The 19066-nt window shown below is 36.4% G+C and overlaps 1 protein-coding gene across 11 annotated transcripts in view; it reads right to left on the minus strand.

Moving 5' to 3' along the window:
* The window catches only part of MECOM (MDS1 and EVI1 complex locus), a 312984-nt gene that overhangs the window by 28494 nt on the left and 265424 nt on the right, over nt 1–19066 (minus strand). For 6 of the 11 annotated variants that reach the window (XM_017853738.1, XM_017853742.1, XM_017853747.1 and 3 more), the window contains exons 4-8: nt 16210–16426; nt 10988–11135; nt 9473–9629; nt 3787–5143; nt 1215–1302 (exon numbers count right to left, since the gene is read on the minus strand). In XM_017853738.1, the coding sequence (XP_017709227.1) occupies nt 1215–1302; nt 3787–5143; nt 9473–9629; nt 10988–11135; nt 16210–16426 (1967 nt within the window). The remainder of the gene's footprint in view (nt 1–1214; nt 1303–3786; nt 5144–9472; nt 9630–10987; nt 11136–16209; nt 16427–19066) is intronic. The other 5 variants (XM_017853741.1, XM_017853744.1, XM_017853739.1 and 2 more) reach the window with 1 other exon arrangement.

Genomic DNA, 19066 nt, shown 5'->3' on the forward strand with positions numbered 1-19066 from the left:
GCTGGCATAAACTCCCCGATTTTATTAGAGAATCATCATTTTTTGTTTGAACATATTGCAACAGAACAAATTAGTGTAGTCTTTTTTTTTTTTTTTTTTTTTTTTTTTTTTGAGACGGAGTCTCGCTCTGTCGCCCAGGCTGGAGTGCAGTGGCTGGGTCTCAGCTCACTGCAAGCTCCGCCTCCTGGGTTTACGCCATTCTCCTGCCTCAGCCTCCCAAGCAGCTGGGACTACAGGCGCCCGCCACGTCGCCCGGCCAGTTTTTTGTATTTTTTAGTAGAGACGGGGTTTCACCATGTTAGCCAGGATGGTTTCAATATCCTGACCTCGTGATCCGCCCGTCTCGGCCTCCCAAAGTGCTGGGATTACAGGCTTGAGCCACCGCGCCCGGCTACTCTGTTTTTAAGAAGTTTCATTAAAATGTTGCTGTCTATAAAGACCAGAGTTTGCATCCTTTAAACAAAAGTAAAATAAATTTTAAATTAAGAAACCTTATTCAAGATGTTTATATACCGTATTTGTTCTTTCAGTATGATTTTCCAGATGGTGGTTGATATGTAAACCCATTTTTTAAAATTACTAAATGTATAAGGACTTTAGGATGAACCAATTAGAGATAGTGCTGCTTTGTATTTTCCTTGCAATGATAGACGTATATATTTTGATAAATGAACACAACTCTATCCAGCAAATAGCACTTTGTATTGTGGTGAATTCTTGTGCAATTACAGAGCTTTGCTGGAATGCTCAGTGGTCTCTAGATAAATTCCTTCACCCTCTGTGGTAACAACTTGTCAGGTAGACTCATTTCCTGTTTTTATCTAAGCTCTAAAAGAACAAGAATGACCTTCATGAGTTTGGGACGAGTCACAGTATGATCTATTTCTCAGTATCAGCAACCACCACACACAAAGCACACCTTGCATATTTATTTTCTTAACTGAGTCCTGCTCACTCCAAAATGCACTTTAACTCAAAAACAGTTAATAGCAGACAATCATTTAACACAGAAACCATGTTATCTTTACACATATATTAACTAATTTTTCTTTAAAGAGCTTGGGTTTTAATTCTGCTAGAATTTCCTGTGTTCTTCCACACCAGCGTCATAGGAAATCCTAATGTTCTCAATATGTCTTTCATTTCATTGCACCTGCTTTTCAGGATCAACAAGTTCGTTTACAAGCTGGAAATCTCAAATATAAAATACTTACTTGTGGGTGAAACAAGAATCCTGGAGAAGGCCTCAAGTATTTCTCTTTTAAAGCTTCAAGTGGGTCAGTTAGTTTTCTTTTCTCTACTCTGAAAGGTTAAAATTAGATTTTGGAGATGAATCAGTCTCACATATCAATCACTGCATAATCACCGACATTTAAAGCATCTAACAATAAAGCCAATGGTAGGTTTCTGGGAAGCACACTCATAAAAACGTAAAGACATCTGTCCATTTCTTGGAGATTACTCATGACACTCCCAGGTACTTAAGGAGAGAGGATCCTATTTATAATGGAAAAACCCTACTGAATGACTAGGAATAAGAATAATGAGAAAATGTGAAAAATGAGGAGTCACTAAATTAGAGGCATTTGTCACAAATTCAGTACCTTTCCATTCCAAATGTAGACAAGAATGCGTGATGATTTTGAAATCACGAGGTCAAGGCTGATTTTGAATACTACAGCCATTTTCTACCAAGAAAGTGTTCTCCCAAATATGCACTCTATTCCTTCCATATTTGTCAATAATAGTAAGGGCATTTCCAAGCATATACACTGCTAGCCACTCTTTGAGGTTCTCTCTCTCTCTCTCAATATATATTTATATTTAAACGTATAGCATAATATATTAATATATAAATATTTTATGTAAAGTATATTTAATATATATTCAGAGAGAGAGCATATATGCTCTTTGGATGCCACTGCTGATAAAGAAGGCAGGCAGATAGGATGGGTGTGGTAAGAAGAGAATGGGGAGCTTTCTGAAGAGAGAGAGAGACACATAAAACTTACCTATATATCCCTTCTGCTTTAGAAAAGTTTGCCATCCTATTTTGTATTAAGCACATAGGGAAATAATATATCTATGTTGAATTAATTCATTTTACCAACTTGGTAATTAAAAATACTTTTAGATGTATGCACTCTTAAAGCAGAATAAAATAGCTACCACTTATTATATATGTGATATATGTGTGTTGCATATATTATTTCACTTATTGAAGTAGGTGATGTTATATACATTTTATGGATTTTTTTAAAGTCTCAGACATGAGAAGGCTAAGATTTCAACCCAAGTCTGCCGCTAAAACTGGGTTCTAGGTCTTTCATGAGTTTGGCAAAATGACAGGCCTAGGTCTTAATTGAGACAAGCACCAGAGAGATGTTGGAGATCACAGTGAGTAAGAGGAAGCTAGCAGGTGATGAGGATGAGTGCAAGAGATGTGTGGAAGAATTGGAAGCCAGTTGCTATTGAGAGGGTATAAAAAGGAAAGTCTGAAAAATTATCTTAACAAAGGACTGAGACACATCACTGAGTTGGAAATATGACCTGACCCGAAATGTGTGACATACAATCTACACACAAAATACGGAAGACATGTTTGTCTTTTTTTTCCTTCTCTAGTAACAGGACTGCCAAAGGAATTAAGATATAATAATTTTAAAGAGTAACCAAAATTGGTACTGACAGGACTGAGATATTTTGTATTGTCCTTTGATAATACTTTATCATATTCAAATGAGGGTAGTCCTTTCCATACTGACAGTGTTTCCTTGTTAATGCGTTGTAGATAATATACACAGAAGAAGAGTTTTAAGTGAGAAGAACTTGCAGCTCTAGTACCCATTAAGTAATATTGACTTGATAAATACTGTTGAATTAAATAATAGCACACTTCCTCTTCACAAAAGAGAATTAGGCAAAATATGAAAATACTCCAATGTTAGATAAGTTCAATAAAAAATTATCCACATGTTCCATGAACTCTTGACAATGTTCAAGATTAGAATGAGAAAGTAAATATGAAAATGTTTGTAATATTCAAAATATGTAACAAACATATTATTCATACCCATTTAAAGAAAACTAGTATTTTAAAACTAAATCACTTTGGTCAAGTGAATATTACTGAATATTGCCAAAAAGATCTTTTATTAAACTTGTATGTTTCACCCCAAGATTTTTTTGTTACGTCAAAGGAAACCAGATAATGAAGCTATTAAACAGAGACATTTTTTATGCCAACTACTCATATTATGTACAAAACATACTCTGTGATTAATATTTCATTTACTTGGGGGCTCCTGAGAGAGTTATTTAGAAACAATATGACTAGCCCTTATTAAGGATGTGTTGGTAGGTTAACAAAGAGTGGACTCTTGCTGTTATATATCCCCCTCTATTCCAAAGAACCTGACCCATTTTAGTACCCATGCATATTTGCATTAATCCTTCGGGATCCTCATTCTTCCGTCACTTGACAATTTACTTTAAATACGATTTTCCCATATTTTCCACTCCAAATAAAGTGTTTAAAATAAATTTATTGTCAAGGGAAAAAAATTCTGTAGTCCTATTCCAAACCCCAACTTCAGAAACATCTAAAAATAAGTTCAAACAGAATGATCCAACTTTCAGAATAAAAAATGAGTTCACTAGATCAAACAACCTCACTCTGTTTTATAATAATAGTAAAAATGACGTGTTAAAAAGCCATCACTTTACAGTGTAAATAACACCTTTCATACATCTGTTCATATTTTGTCATCTCCCATACACGCTTACCTGTAAATAGGGTCCATAAAGAAAGGAGTGGGTCTTGCATGCTGCAAGGAACCATCTGAAGCAGGTCTTGATTCGACACTGCTTCCTTTTTTTTCCCCAAACACGTGGTTTTTTCGAGGCTCAGTCAGCTTTGTCCCACTGGCTCTACTCCTACTGCCCATACTTAGATCCAGGGGCTGGTCTTGGCTTGTGGCAGGCGTCACTGGAGGCTTGGAGGGGACTGGAGTCAAGGGCTTCTCATCTTTTCGTTTAGTGGTGAGATCAAAGGGGGACTCAGAGCTGCCCTTCTGCAGTTTCTTTACTTCACCTGGTGATTGGGGTTCCATTTTCAAAGGTAACGATCTCAAGTCTCTATCAGGAAATGGGTACATTGATTGAGAGAATGCTGGAAAAAATGGGAGGGGAAACATGGAAGGGTAAGGTAAAGCTCCAACTTTTTTGTCTTGCAGCCCCACCAGTCCTGTTGAACCAAAGTATTTTTCAGCAATAGAAGCAATAGCCTTTATAGAATCATTCACAGCTCCTGACACCGCAGTCTGCTCCTCTAAAGATGGTGAGAAAATGGAATGATTGCTGTATTCTTTCTTATTATTTATTGAAGCCAGATTCTGAAGAGGGCTTACTTTGTCTTTGAACATTTTACCATTTTCTTTAAATTTCTCTTTATCACTTTCAATGTCACTTTCCAGATCAGAGCCCGAGGTTGTTTCCAGGTCACTGCCACTTGGTGTACTGACATCATCAAGGTCACTACTCTCTGACTGGTCACTGATTTTCTCAAGGGGCCTCTCTTCAGAGGACCTCTCGGGCTGGAGCTCCACTGGCTTATTGTCCCCTACAGATGGGTGTTTAGATAGTGCCTTCAAAATATCCTGTGTAGCTGGCAGTATCTGAGGATGTGTCATGAGGGGACTTTGACTTTTGTTTGTCTGTTCAGTACTTGATAGTCCTTTAACAGGAGAACTAGCAGGTATCAAAGGAGGCCTGTGGTACAAGCCGGAAGGAAACAGACCAGGGAAGCTAAAAGAAAATCCAGGAGCTGTTGGAAAGGTAAGACCAGCAGGATGCCTATTGGCGCCAAAATAGTCAGCAAGGCCCGGGTTGGCATGACTCATATTAACCATGGACGTTTTATCCATAGCTGGGGTTCCAGGAAGTGAAATGCCTTGGCCAAAAAATCCACCTGCCGCAAAATGGTTCTTGCCCTCACAAAACCTCCTGTGTTTATTTAAGGAAGACGTAGTGCTGAACATTTGTCCACAGTCTTTGCACTTGATTTGGGTTCTGCAATCAGCATGCATGCGCTTATGACGGCAAAGGTTTGAAAACTGAGTATAGGATTTATGGCAGACCTCACCTGTGTGCAAACAACAAAAAAGAATCTCAGGCTTTATGTCAATTGCTTCTGAATTTAGCAAATATCACAATTGGTTTACTCAAAATTTCAATTAGGAAGCTGGTAAAAGACATTGGAGGCACCAATCTGGGTGCTCCAAACACAGAAAACCCCATTTCACTAGATTCCAAAGCAAGGCAACCAACCTGACAAATGTCTTGAGACAGCACAAATATTTCATATATATAGGTATATATATTTTGTCACCCCCATTGTGCAATATTTTGCATAATATTTGTGTATTTAAATATTTATGGAAAGTTAAATTCCATCATGCATTGATTCTCCACACAATTATACTAATATAATGTTGAAAATTAAAGTCTTAAAATGTATTACGTCTGAAACATAACAAGAATCCCTTTCAAATTTTAGAGTACTTAAAAATTCTATTTTGTAGGCACCAAAACAAAATAAAACATCCTCAACCAGAAACTTCACCTTTATTGCCTCTCCCCTTGGGGAGAAAGCCTGTGACTGCCCTGCTATTATTTAATTGGTATTATATCATATGCTCTCATCATTCACACATCAAAGCCACACAACAATGCACATTGTGTATTCTGAGACTTTTTTTAACAATCATTTTCATGATTTGAGAAAGACTGACATAATTTACAATGGCTCTATTTTAAGCCTGCAAAGGAAACTAAATTGAATGTAGCCCATCCTGCATTGCTGGTTCCCATGAACTATGATCACGTCCTCTGACTTCCCCTCACACCAGTGGTTGCACTAACCTTCCTGCATTTATGAAACCCCCGTCCTTGGGAAACATGTCCACTTGTTGTCATATCTACACTGGTTATCTCAGGTTTGACTCCAGTGTGTGATAGCCAGCTATGGTCAGTAGGGGAGAGCACTGTGAAAGCTCTAATCCAGAAAGAAGGGCACAGCATTGGGTGCAGCGGTGAAATATGCCTCTTCACTAAGAATTTGCCAGTAAAGTAGAATCTCCCTTCTCACACATGTGCCACTATACTGTAGCCAAGTATATTTCAAGACCAAACTTTGCCACCCTTAACAACTCCTTTACCAGGTAAAATTTCTCACTCACTTCATGGTCCAGCAGGAATACAGTATCAGTACCCCAAGCATCATATTTTTTTATTTTACTTTATGGGATTGAGCCACATTATGTGTGAGCTTACTTTAACACTTCTGTGCATGTTCAATACATGCAGAAACAAGATGTACCTTGTTGGTAATTGTTGAAACAAATTTATTTTAAGAAATTAAATTGAAGACAAAATGCAACACTTATTGCTTTCATACAATGGCTGCCTTTAAGTGCAGAATGGTTGTGCTTCTAAGTCAAAGCAATAATAATAAAAAATAAAATAAAATAAAATGAAAACCCCATGCCAAGGAGATTTTATAAACTTTCAGTCAAGCAAAACTCACCCAGAACTTGGATTATCCCACATACATCCAAACAAGAAGTACTAAGTGAGGGTATATCTCTTTCTTTTACTACTAAATGTTAAACTGTATTGTTGCATATATCAATGCATTTGGTAATATTAAAGGTGCCTTCAATTGTGGGATGAATCACATTATACAGGCTATAACATGCATTTTAATGGGAATAGAAGATGTGGGTGACATCTTTTCAAATTATTTTACCAGAATATATTGACCAGAGTCGGCTTTAAAAGTATATACGATTTAACCACACACCACAAATATACATCTAACTTAAATTGTTTGATACACTAATTAAAATCATATCATGGAGAAGGTAGAAACATCAGACATTCACTAGATGTATTAGAATAATTCAGCTACAAGCAATAACAACATTTTATTATTGGAATCATAAAAAGTATGAAAGCAACACCTCTTAAAAGGCATTGAAAAAATGTCTTGATGAGTATTCAACCAAGACATAAGTTTTTCAAAGGCTTGTCATTTATTGGCAAGGAAATGTTGCTCTCCACACTTCTTTCTTACAATCAGATGGCTTTAAAAAAATCAAGAGCTTCTCTCTATTGGAGTAACAGAAGTTCAGCTGACTTTTCTGGTGGCACCCTTTGTTACATGACTGAGTGGTGTCTGTGTCTGGGCTCAAGAACATTGAATCTGGGATGTTTTCTTAGGCAGAGGCTTTGTTTTCAGCACTTGAAGGACGGGCCTGGCATACTACAAACTACCAGGCCTCCAGGTAAACTGGTTCAATTGATGTTGAAGTCTGTACTCTACTGTAATTTTCTCAGTAATAAGGAATTAGCCAGCAGTTAACATTGCATTTTTCTACTTATTAAACAAATTAAGAGGCATTTTGAATATATTCAGCCTATTAGAGCATGTGGTTTCTATTTGGGAAAGCTGGAGGTTTCTGTAAAGGCAGTGAGTAATTACCTTAGCACTGGTAACTTTGGGCTCAAGCGTGGCAGCACACTGTAATAAGAGACAGTTGCCATAAACACACCAGTGGGGGTAAATCGTGGTGTGTGGCCTTCTGGTGAGAAACAGATATCAGCCCTAGGTGAACCTCCTCCACTCAAGTCTCCGCACCATTTCCTGATCTTTAAACTCTTTTGTTCTGAAATTACATGGCTATTATTCATAATTACTTCATGGTTCTCTGTCAGATTTTAAATTTTAAAAAATGCCATCTGCTATTTAAATTTACCAATAATTACTGAAAATCATTCAAGGGAAATACTTTATGCAATCTGATTGGAAAAGGACACCCTGTGACACTTTAAAGTGAAACATTTGTCTTCAACACAATTAAAATTCCAGATCCCAGAATCTTCAAGAGTAGAAGTCTATATTTTCTGACTTTTATTTTAAATAATAGAGAAAGCATTAAATGAGTGATCAGAATTCTTTGTGGTTTATTCTAGTTCTTTTCACATCAAAACATAATAAAACTTACCAAAATTTATTTCTGAGGAATCAGAAATAAATGAACTATTTAATATCGTATGCCTGTAGTACTTCCAAGTACATTTTCAGGGCATTAAGACTTAAGAGTCAGGAATGCCTTTTTGAGACAAGAAGTCTAAAATTTCTATTGAATGCTTTATTTCCCGTGACCTTCAACAGAGCTTCCCCAAGGGAGACGAGAGCACCCTTTTGTTTATCTGCTAGTCCTCTTCACCCGGGGAACAGAAGAACATATGAGCAAAACAGGACTCTAGTGTAAGCTGGAAAAGGAAAGAAAAGCTCTTTTGGTGCTTGGACACACAAAAGAAGGCTGTGTCAAGGCAAAGCAGAGTTAGTCTCTGGCATCTCCATGTTGGCACTGAAAATTAGTTTTTTCCATCAGGTCCTGTAGTAGTGTCTCATATACCTATTACGAACCAAAGTCAGAGGTCTTGCCAAGTGCTGAGTATGCTTCTACCAATTCTATGTATATCTGGGTCCAAAATCAGTCTTGAAGTTTGTAGCACAACTCAATAAGTCATTGTATTTATATCTCCAGCCAAGCCCTGGAATCAAAGAAGCCCAGAATTTTTGCCCAGGTAGACTAAGAACAACTGATTTTACTTAAAAAATGTTTGAGCACAATACAGAGAAGAGGAGTGGGTGGAGAGAAGAAAAAGCAAATGAGAGCTGAGTTTTATTGTATCTGAAGGATGTTACTACAGTGCTCTGTACAGGGATGTTCCAAGTAGGTGGTCAGATCAGATGTCCCCTAAAAGCACATTGCCTATAAACTTGCTTTGGTGCAGTGGGTAGGAGAAAAAGCATGTCCAGCATCTAAGTGAAAATGTTCTGCTTTTCTTCAAGTAACAGAGAACTACAGATCCAACAGCCTGTGATTGGCAACAATGGGTAGATTAAAAGCATTTCATCCCCTTGCTCTCTCCACACACATATACTCACATACATGCACACAGAGCCGTAAGCCCACTTCCCAGGTGGGGTTCTTCCAGCTCTTTCTGTTCCAGAACAGGTTTTTAATCACTTCGTCTTATTTAGTGATGTCTGCTATTTGCTGCTTTACAAAGCCATGAACATTTACGATATGAGACAAATCTGATGGTCCTGATTAAATCCTACAACCTGAGAGATTTCCCTTTGATTATCTAATGACTTTTCTTTCCTCTACCTGTTATTGATTTGTTCTAAAAGAAAACACCCCAGGAATCAAGGACAAAATACCATGGATCTGATTATAAAAGATTTACTTGTAATCATAAATAGCCCTACTGTATTGGACCATAAATAGCTAACACAGTGACCCTCTAAAGGCCATGTGCAGTCACTCTCCTGGTCACAGTGCCTTTTGGAGGAGAGACAGATGTGGGAAGGAGGGCTGGAGTGTTGAAAACTTACAGATAAAGGGCTTCACACTGCTGTGGATGTGCTTGTGTTGTTTGAGGCCCGACGAAGTGGCAAACGTTTTGCCACACTCCGGGCATGCATGGGCCCGGGCACCGACATGCTGAGAGCGAATGTGCCGCTGAAGGTTGCTAGGGTCCGTGAAAACCTGCTAGGAAATGAGTACTGATTAATCAAGAAACTTAACTCAAGGGCACCATAAAGAAGACCCGGGATGACTCAAGAAGAAATTTTGCTTATTTGTTTTGTTTTTCTTTACCCCAAAGACCAAAAGTGTACTCTCCTCCAATTTCCAAAATGTAGTCTCCTCTAGGGTAGGGTAAATTATTCTGCTCTATATCCTTAGCATGGTGTATCCACTGGTATCAGTTGAGCAAATAATGAATGGCACCATTAGGCCTTATTCAAGGCCTTTTTGATACCACTTAGAGTGACTTGAGTTAAGTAATAAAATGCTGGTTATGCCATTATTAAAACGTGTGCTTTTTTCACCCTTTAAGTAAAGACACATTGTGTACAAAAATTTGGAGGATTTTGACTAACATACCTTAAATCTATTTAAAGAGTTTCCCTAGGGTGTTAAATTCTAACACTCTTTCAGTGACTTACCAGCAAGCTAAAACCATTCCTTTAGACATTGTACTAAAACAAAATAAAAAAGCCACTCAACACATCTGAGAGCAAAACATCCCTAAAGAAATTTCAAATGTCTTTAATTTTTTATGAGGAAAAAACATACGAAATTTTAATGTGCACAGAACAAGGTAATCACAGGAGAATGATTACCCAGTAACCTGGTGGTGGGGTACAGAAATTTCCATTGGCATTAAAAAAAAAAGCTATTAAAATGCTAGGAAATGTGTTTTGGAAATAGAAAGCAACTTTAATGACACCAGGACATTTTTGAGTTAATTAAGAAACATGAAATTAAAAGAAGTGAATTACTTTTACCATAGTTCACAGTTATGGTCTAAGTTGAGTACTTCCATATCATCCTTATGTTGTTCAGCACTGACAGAGACTCTACACATTTTAATTAGAACCAAGTCATAATTTACGGTGAGCCCTTGGTTGGAAAAATCTGCAAATGTAAGAGTCACCCATTCTTTCTGAATAGGCATTCAGAAATTTTATGTGACTTCCTCACAAATTGCTATTAAAGGCAATCACTAACATGAATTGGATAAAATTTTCATTCTCCACAAGGCCATAAAACAACTCCACGCTGGCAAATCAGTAGCGGAACCAGGAATTTACCAAGGATGTCTGACACCTAGTTCTGGAACTCACCATTAAGCCTCACTTCCTCCCTTACAAAAATAAAAGGATACCCACTAAGTGTTTTATACACTTTACTAATGCCTTTTCGCATACAACACTCAGTGTACTTTTCTCAAGATATTTATAGTTTCCCCTCCGAAGGCTTGTTTTTATATATCGTAGCAAGTGATGGATTAAGAGAGAGCAGGATGACAGAGAGAGGCCAAGTAGCCTACAAATTCACTGTACCTTGGCACAGTTTTCACATTCATAGTGCTTTCCACTGTCATGTGACATCTGGTGGCGAATTAAATTGGACTTCCAGTTAAATGCCTTGGGACACTGATCACACTTGTATTCCCTCTCTTCAGTATGTGACAGCATGTGTTTCTCCAGGCTGTTAAGAGAACAACAGATTTTAAAAGACAAAGGATGCATTCATAAACAGAACATCATTTTATTGCTAATCCAACTGACAATTAAAGAAATAAGAAGGAAAAGGAGTTGAACTGAGAAGGAGGAAAGAGCAGAAACAAGCTTGTGACAGATGAAAGTGCATTTTATGTTTCCTGGACTGTGTCTCCTGGACTGTGTCACCAATATGAAGATGTGCTCTTGTTGTTAGAAAATAAATCTGATACAGCTGGCAGGGATTATCTGCCGATTTAAGAGCATGATAAACAACAAGCTGTCCAGTTTTGGATTCACTACACAATTCTAACAGCAACACGTATTGCTAATAATCACTTAATTGAAACATAAACACTCAAACAGAAAATGCTTAATAATACATAGGCAAGTATTCTGTCTAATGTATATAATCTCTAGTGAACCTAGGATGGATGGATGGATGGATGGATGGATGGATGGATGGATGGATGCATGGATGTGTGTGTGTGTGTGTGTATGTGTATATACACACATATATATGTATGTATACATACATAATATACAAAACCTAAGAACTGGGGGAAAAAGGTTTGTAATATTTTAAGTGGGTGCAGTATTTAAGCCCCCTAAAAGAAAAACATGATTAGAAGTTTCTCACAAGCATAGTTTCTCTGTTTTAAAGTTTTAAATGTTTTATCTTCTCAAATGTTTGCCTCCATTTTCTAAAATTTGTATATGAAATCTGCATGAATATAATGAAAAGCAAATATTATAGATAATGGATTACTGTGATAGAAGATGTCTGCAACACCTTTATTGATTAAATACATACACACATAACACACTGGGATACTACCCTCAAATAAAGCAACCAGAGCTCCGTGGTAAAATTGCCTATTTCAAATCCGAAGTATGAAATTCACAAGATGGCCCCTGAACATCTCGTTAGGACAAAAGGCAAGAAATTTATAGATAAGGTCCAAAAAATTAGGGTTCCAACTTGAAGAGATGCCCACTGACCAAAGGTGGGGCAAGTGAAGCATCAATAAGAATGGCAACTCTTTTCAAAACACAAACAGAACCTCACTGGTCACCCAAGGAAGATGCAGGAAAGCCAAATCATTATTCCTAAAACTGGTAAATAAAGGGAAAATATTTGTGCACATATCTGCTTTTCCTATGTGAACTGCACTTCGGGGTAAACAAATAGGCTATGAAGGGAAGGTTCTCTATGCAAAATTAATCCAGATAATAAATGATGAGACAATGATAGAGTTAGAATACATTCGTTTTGAGGCTCCTAAAGAATTAATGAATCCAGCAATCCATTATGTGACTTCGGGTAGAAATAAATGACACCATCAATGAAATCTTCTTGCTGAAACACTGAGCATAAATCCCAACGAAGGCTTGGGATGTAAATACAAGTCTACAGGAAATTAGAGGGGATGGAGAAAGATGTTAACACCACAATGATATAAACAGCAGAATCCAGACTGGAGGAAGCACTACAATAAAACAACTTGGTTTCTTCTATAATTTTCTATAAATAAATTGTAATAAGAGAAAGAGGGGGGTGGAGAGAGAGACAAACAGAGGCAGAAAGAGACAGAGACACAGAGAGAGAGACTGCCCTCTGGGGGAACCTGTAGATTCAAATAGACATAACAGACTTGCCAAGCAATTGCTATATGTGGACTTTATTTTGATCTTTATTCAAACAAAACACTAAGCTTTCTAACTGATGAAATTTGTGCTCTTACTGAATATTTGTTAATATTAAGAAATTATTTTTAATGTGGTATTGAACTTATGTTTTTAAGGAGTCCTTACTTTCCATAGACACATACTAAACTATTTTTGAATAAGATGATATAATGTCCAGGATTTGTTTCAAATAATTCAAAGCAGGTATAGTGACAAGATTGACTTCATGTGATAATTATTAAAGCTGAACATATGGGATTTAAAAAATACTATCCCCTCTCTAGTTTTGTGTATATTTGAAGTGCTCCACTATAAAAAAGTTATATAGAAAAGAAAAAGTACCAACCAGGAAAGCATTCTTTTATTTTCTTTTATTTCTTTGTGGGATGAATACTATAACTATCAGTACCAATTAAGACCTTTGCGCACCTAGAATAAATTATCCAGTTGTCATACAGACTGTGTAAGCGGGAGTATATGTAAGAAAATGGTGCCCATTCTCATATCTTGGTAAATTAGAAATGCATTTCCTACACATTTTCTCTTTCTCAGCTTCCTCCCCACAACTCTATTCATACGGCATAATAACTCATTTTTCCTGCTCCATGAATCAACTGAGTTGAAAATGCTATTCCGAGCACAGGTGGTGATATCTCTGTGAACAAAAGGTACTAGGAGAGTACAGGTATGTGGAGTCATAAGAAAGCCCCTACCTTTATCTACAATATGTAATCCTCTGTTTGTTACAGAGTGGAATGTTAATAAAAGAGTTAAGACAGAGATACCAACAACTGTTGTTAACATTGAAATGAGTCAGGGACATCCTCCAAAATCACTGTACAGATTGCAGTTTTCACTGTCCGTCCCTAGCAAACCATAAAGGCAAGCCATTTTATGATATATATGCCACTACACTATATATCAAATCATAAACCCTTAAATCTAGTGGCAAAAGATTGGCCTATATGTTGAGTTTTATACCTCCCCCTAATTCCAAGGATATGGCTTAATTTTAAGAGTATATTATAAGTATGTGGCATGTAGGGGTAAAAAGATAACAAAGCAAAAGGAATTTTCCCTTCTTTGCTTCTCCTAATCGAGCAGAAACTCCATGTTGTCCCATAGTATTATTAGCTTCCAGCTAATCAGTAATAAAAGCACAGAAAAGCAAGTCACTTTCACAAAAGTAAATGTGCATTGCTTTCATAAACATAGAAGCAATCCAGTCAGTCAGTGAGATTTCTCTGCTTTTCATGGAATTTTATCTCAATCTATAGAGCCTTGATCAGCCTTTTGAGTTCTTTTCAGTTCTTTTCACCTTTTGCACATCATCCTTTGTTTCTTTCTTGCTCCTATTTTTTTGTTTGCATTCTTTTCTCAAGATTTTACATAAAGGATAGACAGCAGAAGAATAGATCATGACCAGAAAGTAATTTTCATCATTTAAAGTATACAGTGACAACACAGCATTCAATAAAGTAAAAAATATTCAGAAAATAAAGGCTCTGAATGTGGCTAGATTATATAATTTATAACCAAAAATACCAGTTGGATGATTAGTATTCAATTGCATAGTGACGTGCTTTACCCATATGGCTGGGCTGCCAAAATATAAATGCTGAGAATTCACGCAATGCCAGATAATTAGATTTCCTTATTGTTTTCTACTAAATGTTTGACTGAATTAACTAAACTAACAGTTGGTTTCAGCATTAGATAGAGTTGACTCAGGCTTAATCTTACAGCGTGGCAGATTAAGAGGCTTTCTCCACCCAAGAAGTATTGCTGTATACTCTTAGTAGGAAGTAAAAAATACATTTTAGTGTTTAGTTTGTCAATTTTTGCTTTATAATGCCATTCATTATTTTTTATAATACAACTGAAGGAAATCAACTTTATTTCTGACACCAGAGATATTACTTTACAGAATAAATATTTTCCTACTCATTTGTGTTTATTAGCTTCATTTTTTTTTTAATTTGGGCACAATTATATTAAGGGGACATGTTTTTTTTTTTTTATTACAAATCCACACTTTGCTAAACATATATAATTGATTTATTCTCTATGAAGATTTATATGAAGTGGCAGAGGTGAGTTTAAAAGGTTCTGGGAAAGCCCTCTTATTCCATAAAATGTTTACTCTCCAATAACTAAATTAGTCCTAAATTTTCAAAGCTAGATATTTATTCTTTCTATTCAATCTTCTTAACAGAGAGGATTATGCTTAATGCCTTTTAGTCATTTATGCCTTAAAGTGAACAACTACTAGATGAAATCCTTTCCTAAAAGAGGTGTAACCAAGAGAAGAGGATGTAGGGCAACACGTGAGGTGAAAATGAGAGGAATAAAAGGTTTCAGGAAAGAAGGAAAGGAATCAAAAGGGTAAACTGAAGGTGAACTGTCAAAGACAAAGTCTGAGTAATTCCCGTTCTTGAGTAAGGCCATTTGATACACTACCATTCCCATTTAAATATAATGTGATGTGCATTCAAAATTCTGATTACAGGTTTCAAGGATAATTTCCAGATTTAAAAGCAAAGTAAATGAATACAATTATTAAAATTATTTGTGGACCAAGGCAAAATCATTAGGTAGAAACAAACAAAAGATCCATTAACTGTTCTAAACTGTTCTGATCTTAAAGACCATTCTGTAGTACAATTAGTATATACTTTTCGAAAAGTAGGTTCTAGTGTTGTTATCAGCAATTTTAAAAAGTTAGAGAATAAAATTCAAAAGGCTATAACAAGTTAATATGTCACTGAAATATGATTTTCATTGTGTTAAAAATAAGTGTTAAAGAATTACCTCATTTACATAATTGTGTTTCTCTTTTACCTTTTAGGAAATTCAACACTTTGGGAAATCAAACAAGCTTCTCTTATTCTTTTATATATATGCAATTTAGATAAATTGTTGAAATTAAATCTATGAATTACTGCTCTATCGAAAGAGATCATTTACCTGTCATTAAGTGAATGCCAGATCTAGTCCTTTCAAAAATTGTCTGAATGTTTCTAGGGGCAGCTTTATTGTTTCTTGACATATAATTTCTTTAATTTGTTCCTGCACTCTTTATACTTTCTCTAAATCATAATTTACTATAAAGTTAAGCCTTCAGTTTTTAATAACACTATTTAATAATAATATAACATTATTTTTCATGTGACATCAAAATAACTAATTCCAATTTCACTGTAAATATTTGACAGATGAGAATATCCAGGCAAATATGATTTCTGAACATGTCACGAGTGCATTTGTCCAGCTCTTTGGAGTTCCAAATTTTCCATCTGCACAAAGCCTCAAAATTCAGCATAACATTGCAGAATAAATACACAAGTTTTGTAGTACAACATGCCATTTCTAACCTTTGCAAATCAGGAAAAACTTGGTCACATTCCTTACACTCCTGGATCGTGTGTATCTCTTGGAGATCATTCTCACTTTCGAGTTTTTGCTGAAAGTCCTCTTCAACCATTGAAAATGCTGAGTGAGGAGTACTGCACGGAAACTTTTGGTGATCTGCAAGTTCAGCCTTAGATTCAAAGAGCTGGTCACAGTCTTCACAGCGATATTGCCGTTCTTCTGTGAAAACAATTCAGGTGTTACTAGGATTGGGTGGTCAGGAGTTGCCATCACAAACGAGCCAATCTTACCAAATTTTACGAGATGTAATAGGTATTATTTGATTGTCATTTCTATCATATCAATTTTAATGTGGATTAGAAATATCATATGTAAAGAACCCAGAAGAGAGACTGGAACAATAACATAAGCAATGGCTGTGACTAGAGTATATCCTCCTGATCAGTAAAACTTTATGACTAAACCTTTTCAGGTTCAGAGAATACTAAAAATAATAAATACGACTTACTGAGCATCATATATTTTCTCAACCCTGTACACGGATTACTGACATTCCTTAAAACCTGATTATGAGGAATTATAGGTCAGATTTTTATCCTAGTTTTCAGATGAGGATTTCAGGTTCATAGAAGTTAAATGTAAACAGTCAGGGAGTATAGAGTTATGTGGTTGTGTAAGGTTTTGAAACCATTTCTATTTCATACACTTCTTACTATGCCAGTGCCATGTTATCTGGAAAGAACACGGGACACAGAGCCTGTATCTGACCCATGCTTAAGCCTGGTTAATGTCAGCAAACTGGGAAATGGTTTAACATTCATCATCACTAAAAATGGGACACAGGATGTTTTTACTACCCTTCTAGGCTAATTTATGTTACCCCAGGGTCAGTGCTAATTGGCATAGCTTTGTTAAATAGCAAACATATCATTAATTTTGCACTTTAAATCAATAAGATATATAAATGGTAGTATTGGGGTGTAGAGACAACAAGGTTATAAAATGTCAGGTAGTGATGGTATTGTTTCTATTTTTGTCTTTTGAATAGCTTTCAGCCCACTCATAAAGCCACACTCCGCACAGATCACACAGGTACAATCATAGAAGTCTTGAAAACAGCTCACACTGATAAAAAATACCCACGACAAACAATATGACACATAATCCCTCTTTTATAGACCTATGGCCAAGGAAGATGTTACTCTTCAATTGTTCACTGACTGAATGTTTTGGGGGGAATACTTTAGTCACCTACCAAATGTTAGGCATTTTTCTAGGGAATGAATATATAAGAAATTTAAGAGGATATACATATGAACAAAGAGACTGTGATATATTTTATGGCAGATGAAAGCATAGGGCTTAAAGGAGCCTAGAGAAATAGGACTAATCCATCAAATCTGGGGAAAGGAGGTTCAGAAAAGGCTCTGTAATGAGTAAGAATCAGCCAGGTGAAGTGGAAGGAGGGGGCATATTTCAGGCAATGGGAACAGCATGGACAGACCAGTGATGGAGGCAGAAAAGATGGCACATCCACAGATAGGTAGGGCTGTATTGAGGTACGGTAGGTTCACAGAGCACACATAAGGGAGGAGTGCAAAATGAAGTTGGAGGGGGTGCAGCTCACCAGGGGCTTTGTAAGTCTATGCTAAGAAGGAAAACAGCCACTGAAAGTTGGAAAGCAGGGATATATTCAGACTTGGTTTTTAGAAGAATTTTCCCCAGTTGCAGCAAGAGAAGTCAAGCAGAGAGACCAATTGAGACACTGCTGCAGAAATCCACATAAGATGCTGGTTTAGTTTAAACTAAACCAGTAACAGTGGTAACAGAAAGGTAAAGAAATTATCATGTGGATTCAACAGTTTCTCTTTGGATTTAGAGGGTCGAGAGAGAGAGGTGTTCTAAGATTCAACAGTTTGTCTTTGGATTTAGAGGGTCCAGAGAGGGAGGTGTTCTAAAAAAACTCAACTTGGCTCTAAAGACAGGATTCTCAATGACATTAGCTAGTTAATAGAAACATTTCCTATAGTTTGTAATACTATTCATATGTTTAAGATCTATATTTAGGACCTCAGCCAAGAGTCTGAACACAAACAGAATCTCCAGGCTACATAATGCATGGAAAAAGCCTAGGTATCAGAGACAGCAATGATCTTGGGTTGAATGCTGACTCCACCACTTACTAGCCATGCATTCTTGGACAATTCACTTAGCCTTAATTAGGCTCAGTTTCCCTATATGTAAAATGGACATAATTTCTTTCCCACAGGTTCTATGCATAGAAGAGTAAATGAGACAATATAGAGAGAATATATAATATCTATCATATAGTAGGTGTGCAATGCATGTGTTTTATTTTCTTTCCTAGGAAGAGTTGAATCCTAGAAGTATAAAATACAAATCATCATTTAAATATTATAAGAAATATATGTAACATATGTAGTGTATGTATGGATATAAACATGATACATTGAAAACCAGAAGCAACTGATGGGTTCAAGAGTGTTGTAAAGGAAAGTAATTTATGAATGGCAGCCCTAAAAGAATAGTTGCTTCTATTTAGAACTTTTGGAGTATTAACCTAATCATTAATATTTAAAAAAATTATTGTTTGAAAACCTTTTTAGGTCTAACATTTACAGATGAAATATTCATTGCACCAGAGAAAGCCCAGATTGCAGTTCTTTATCATCTAAGAACTCCTTGCTGCCAAAAAGCCCTTTCCCATTGGGCCAGCCACCCCCTTCAGGCTCAAACTCTATCAGGCTAATTGGGAATTCTAGGTTTCTAAAGCTATTTGCATGTCAGAGTTGCTAAGAGGAAAATGAGCACCAAAAGCGTGCCCCCCCCCCCCCCCCC

This window comes from Rhinopithecus bieti, unplaced genomic scaffold (assembly GCF_001698545.2).
Source record: "Rhinopithecus bieti isolate Rb0 unplaced genomic scaffold, ASM169854v2 scaffold_37691, whole genome shotgun sequence".
Taxonomy (NCBI): domain Eukaryota; kingdom Metazoa; phylum Chordata; class Mammalia; order Primates; family Cercopithecidae; genus Rhinopithecus; species Rhinopithecus bieti.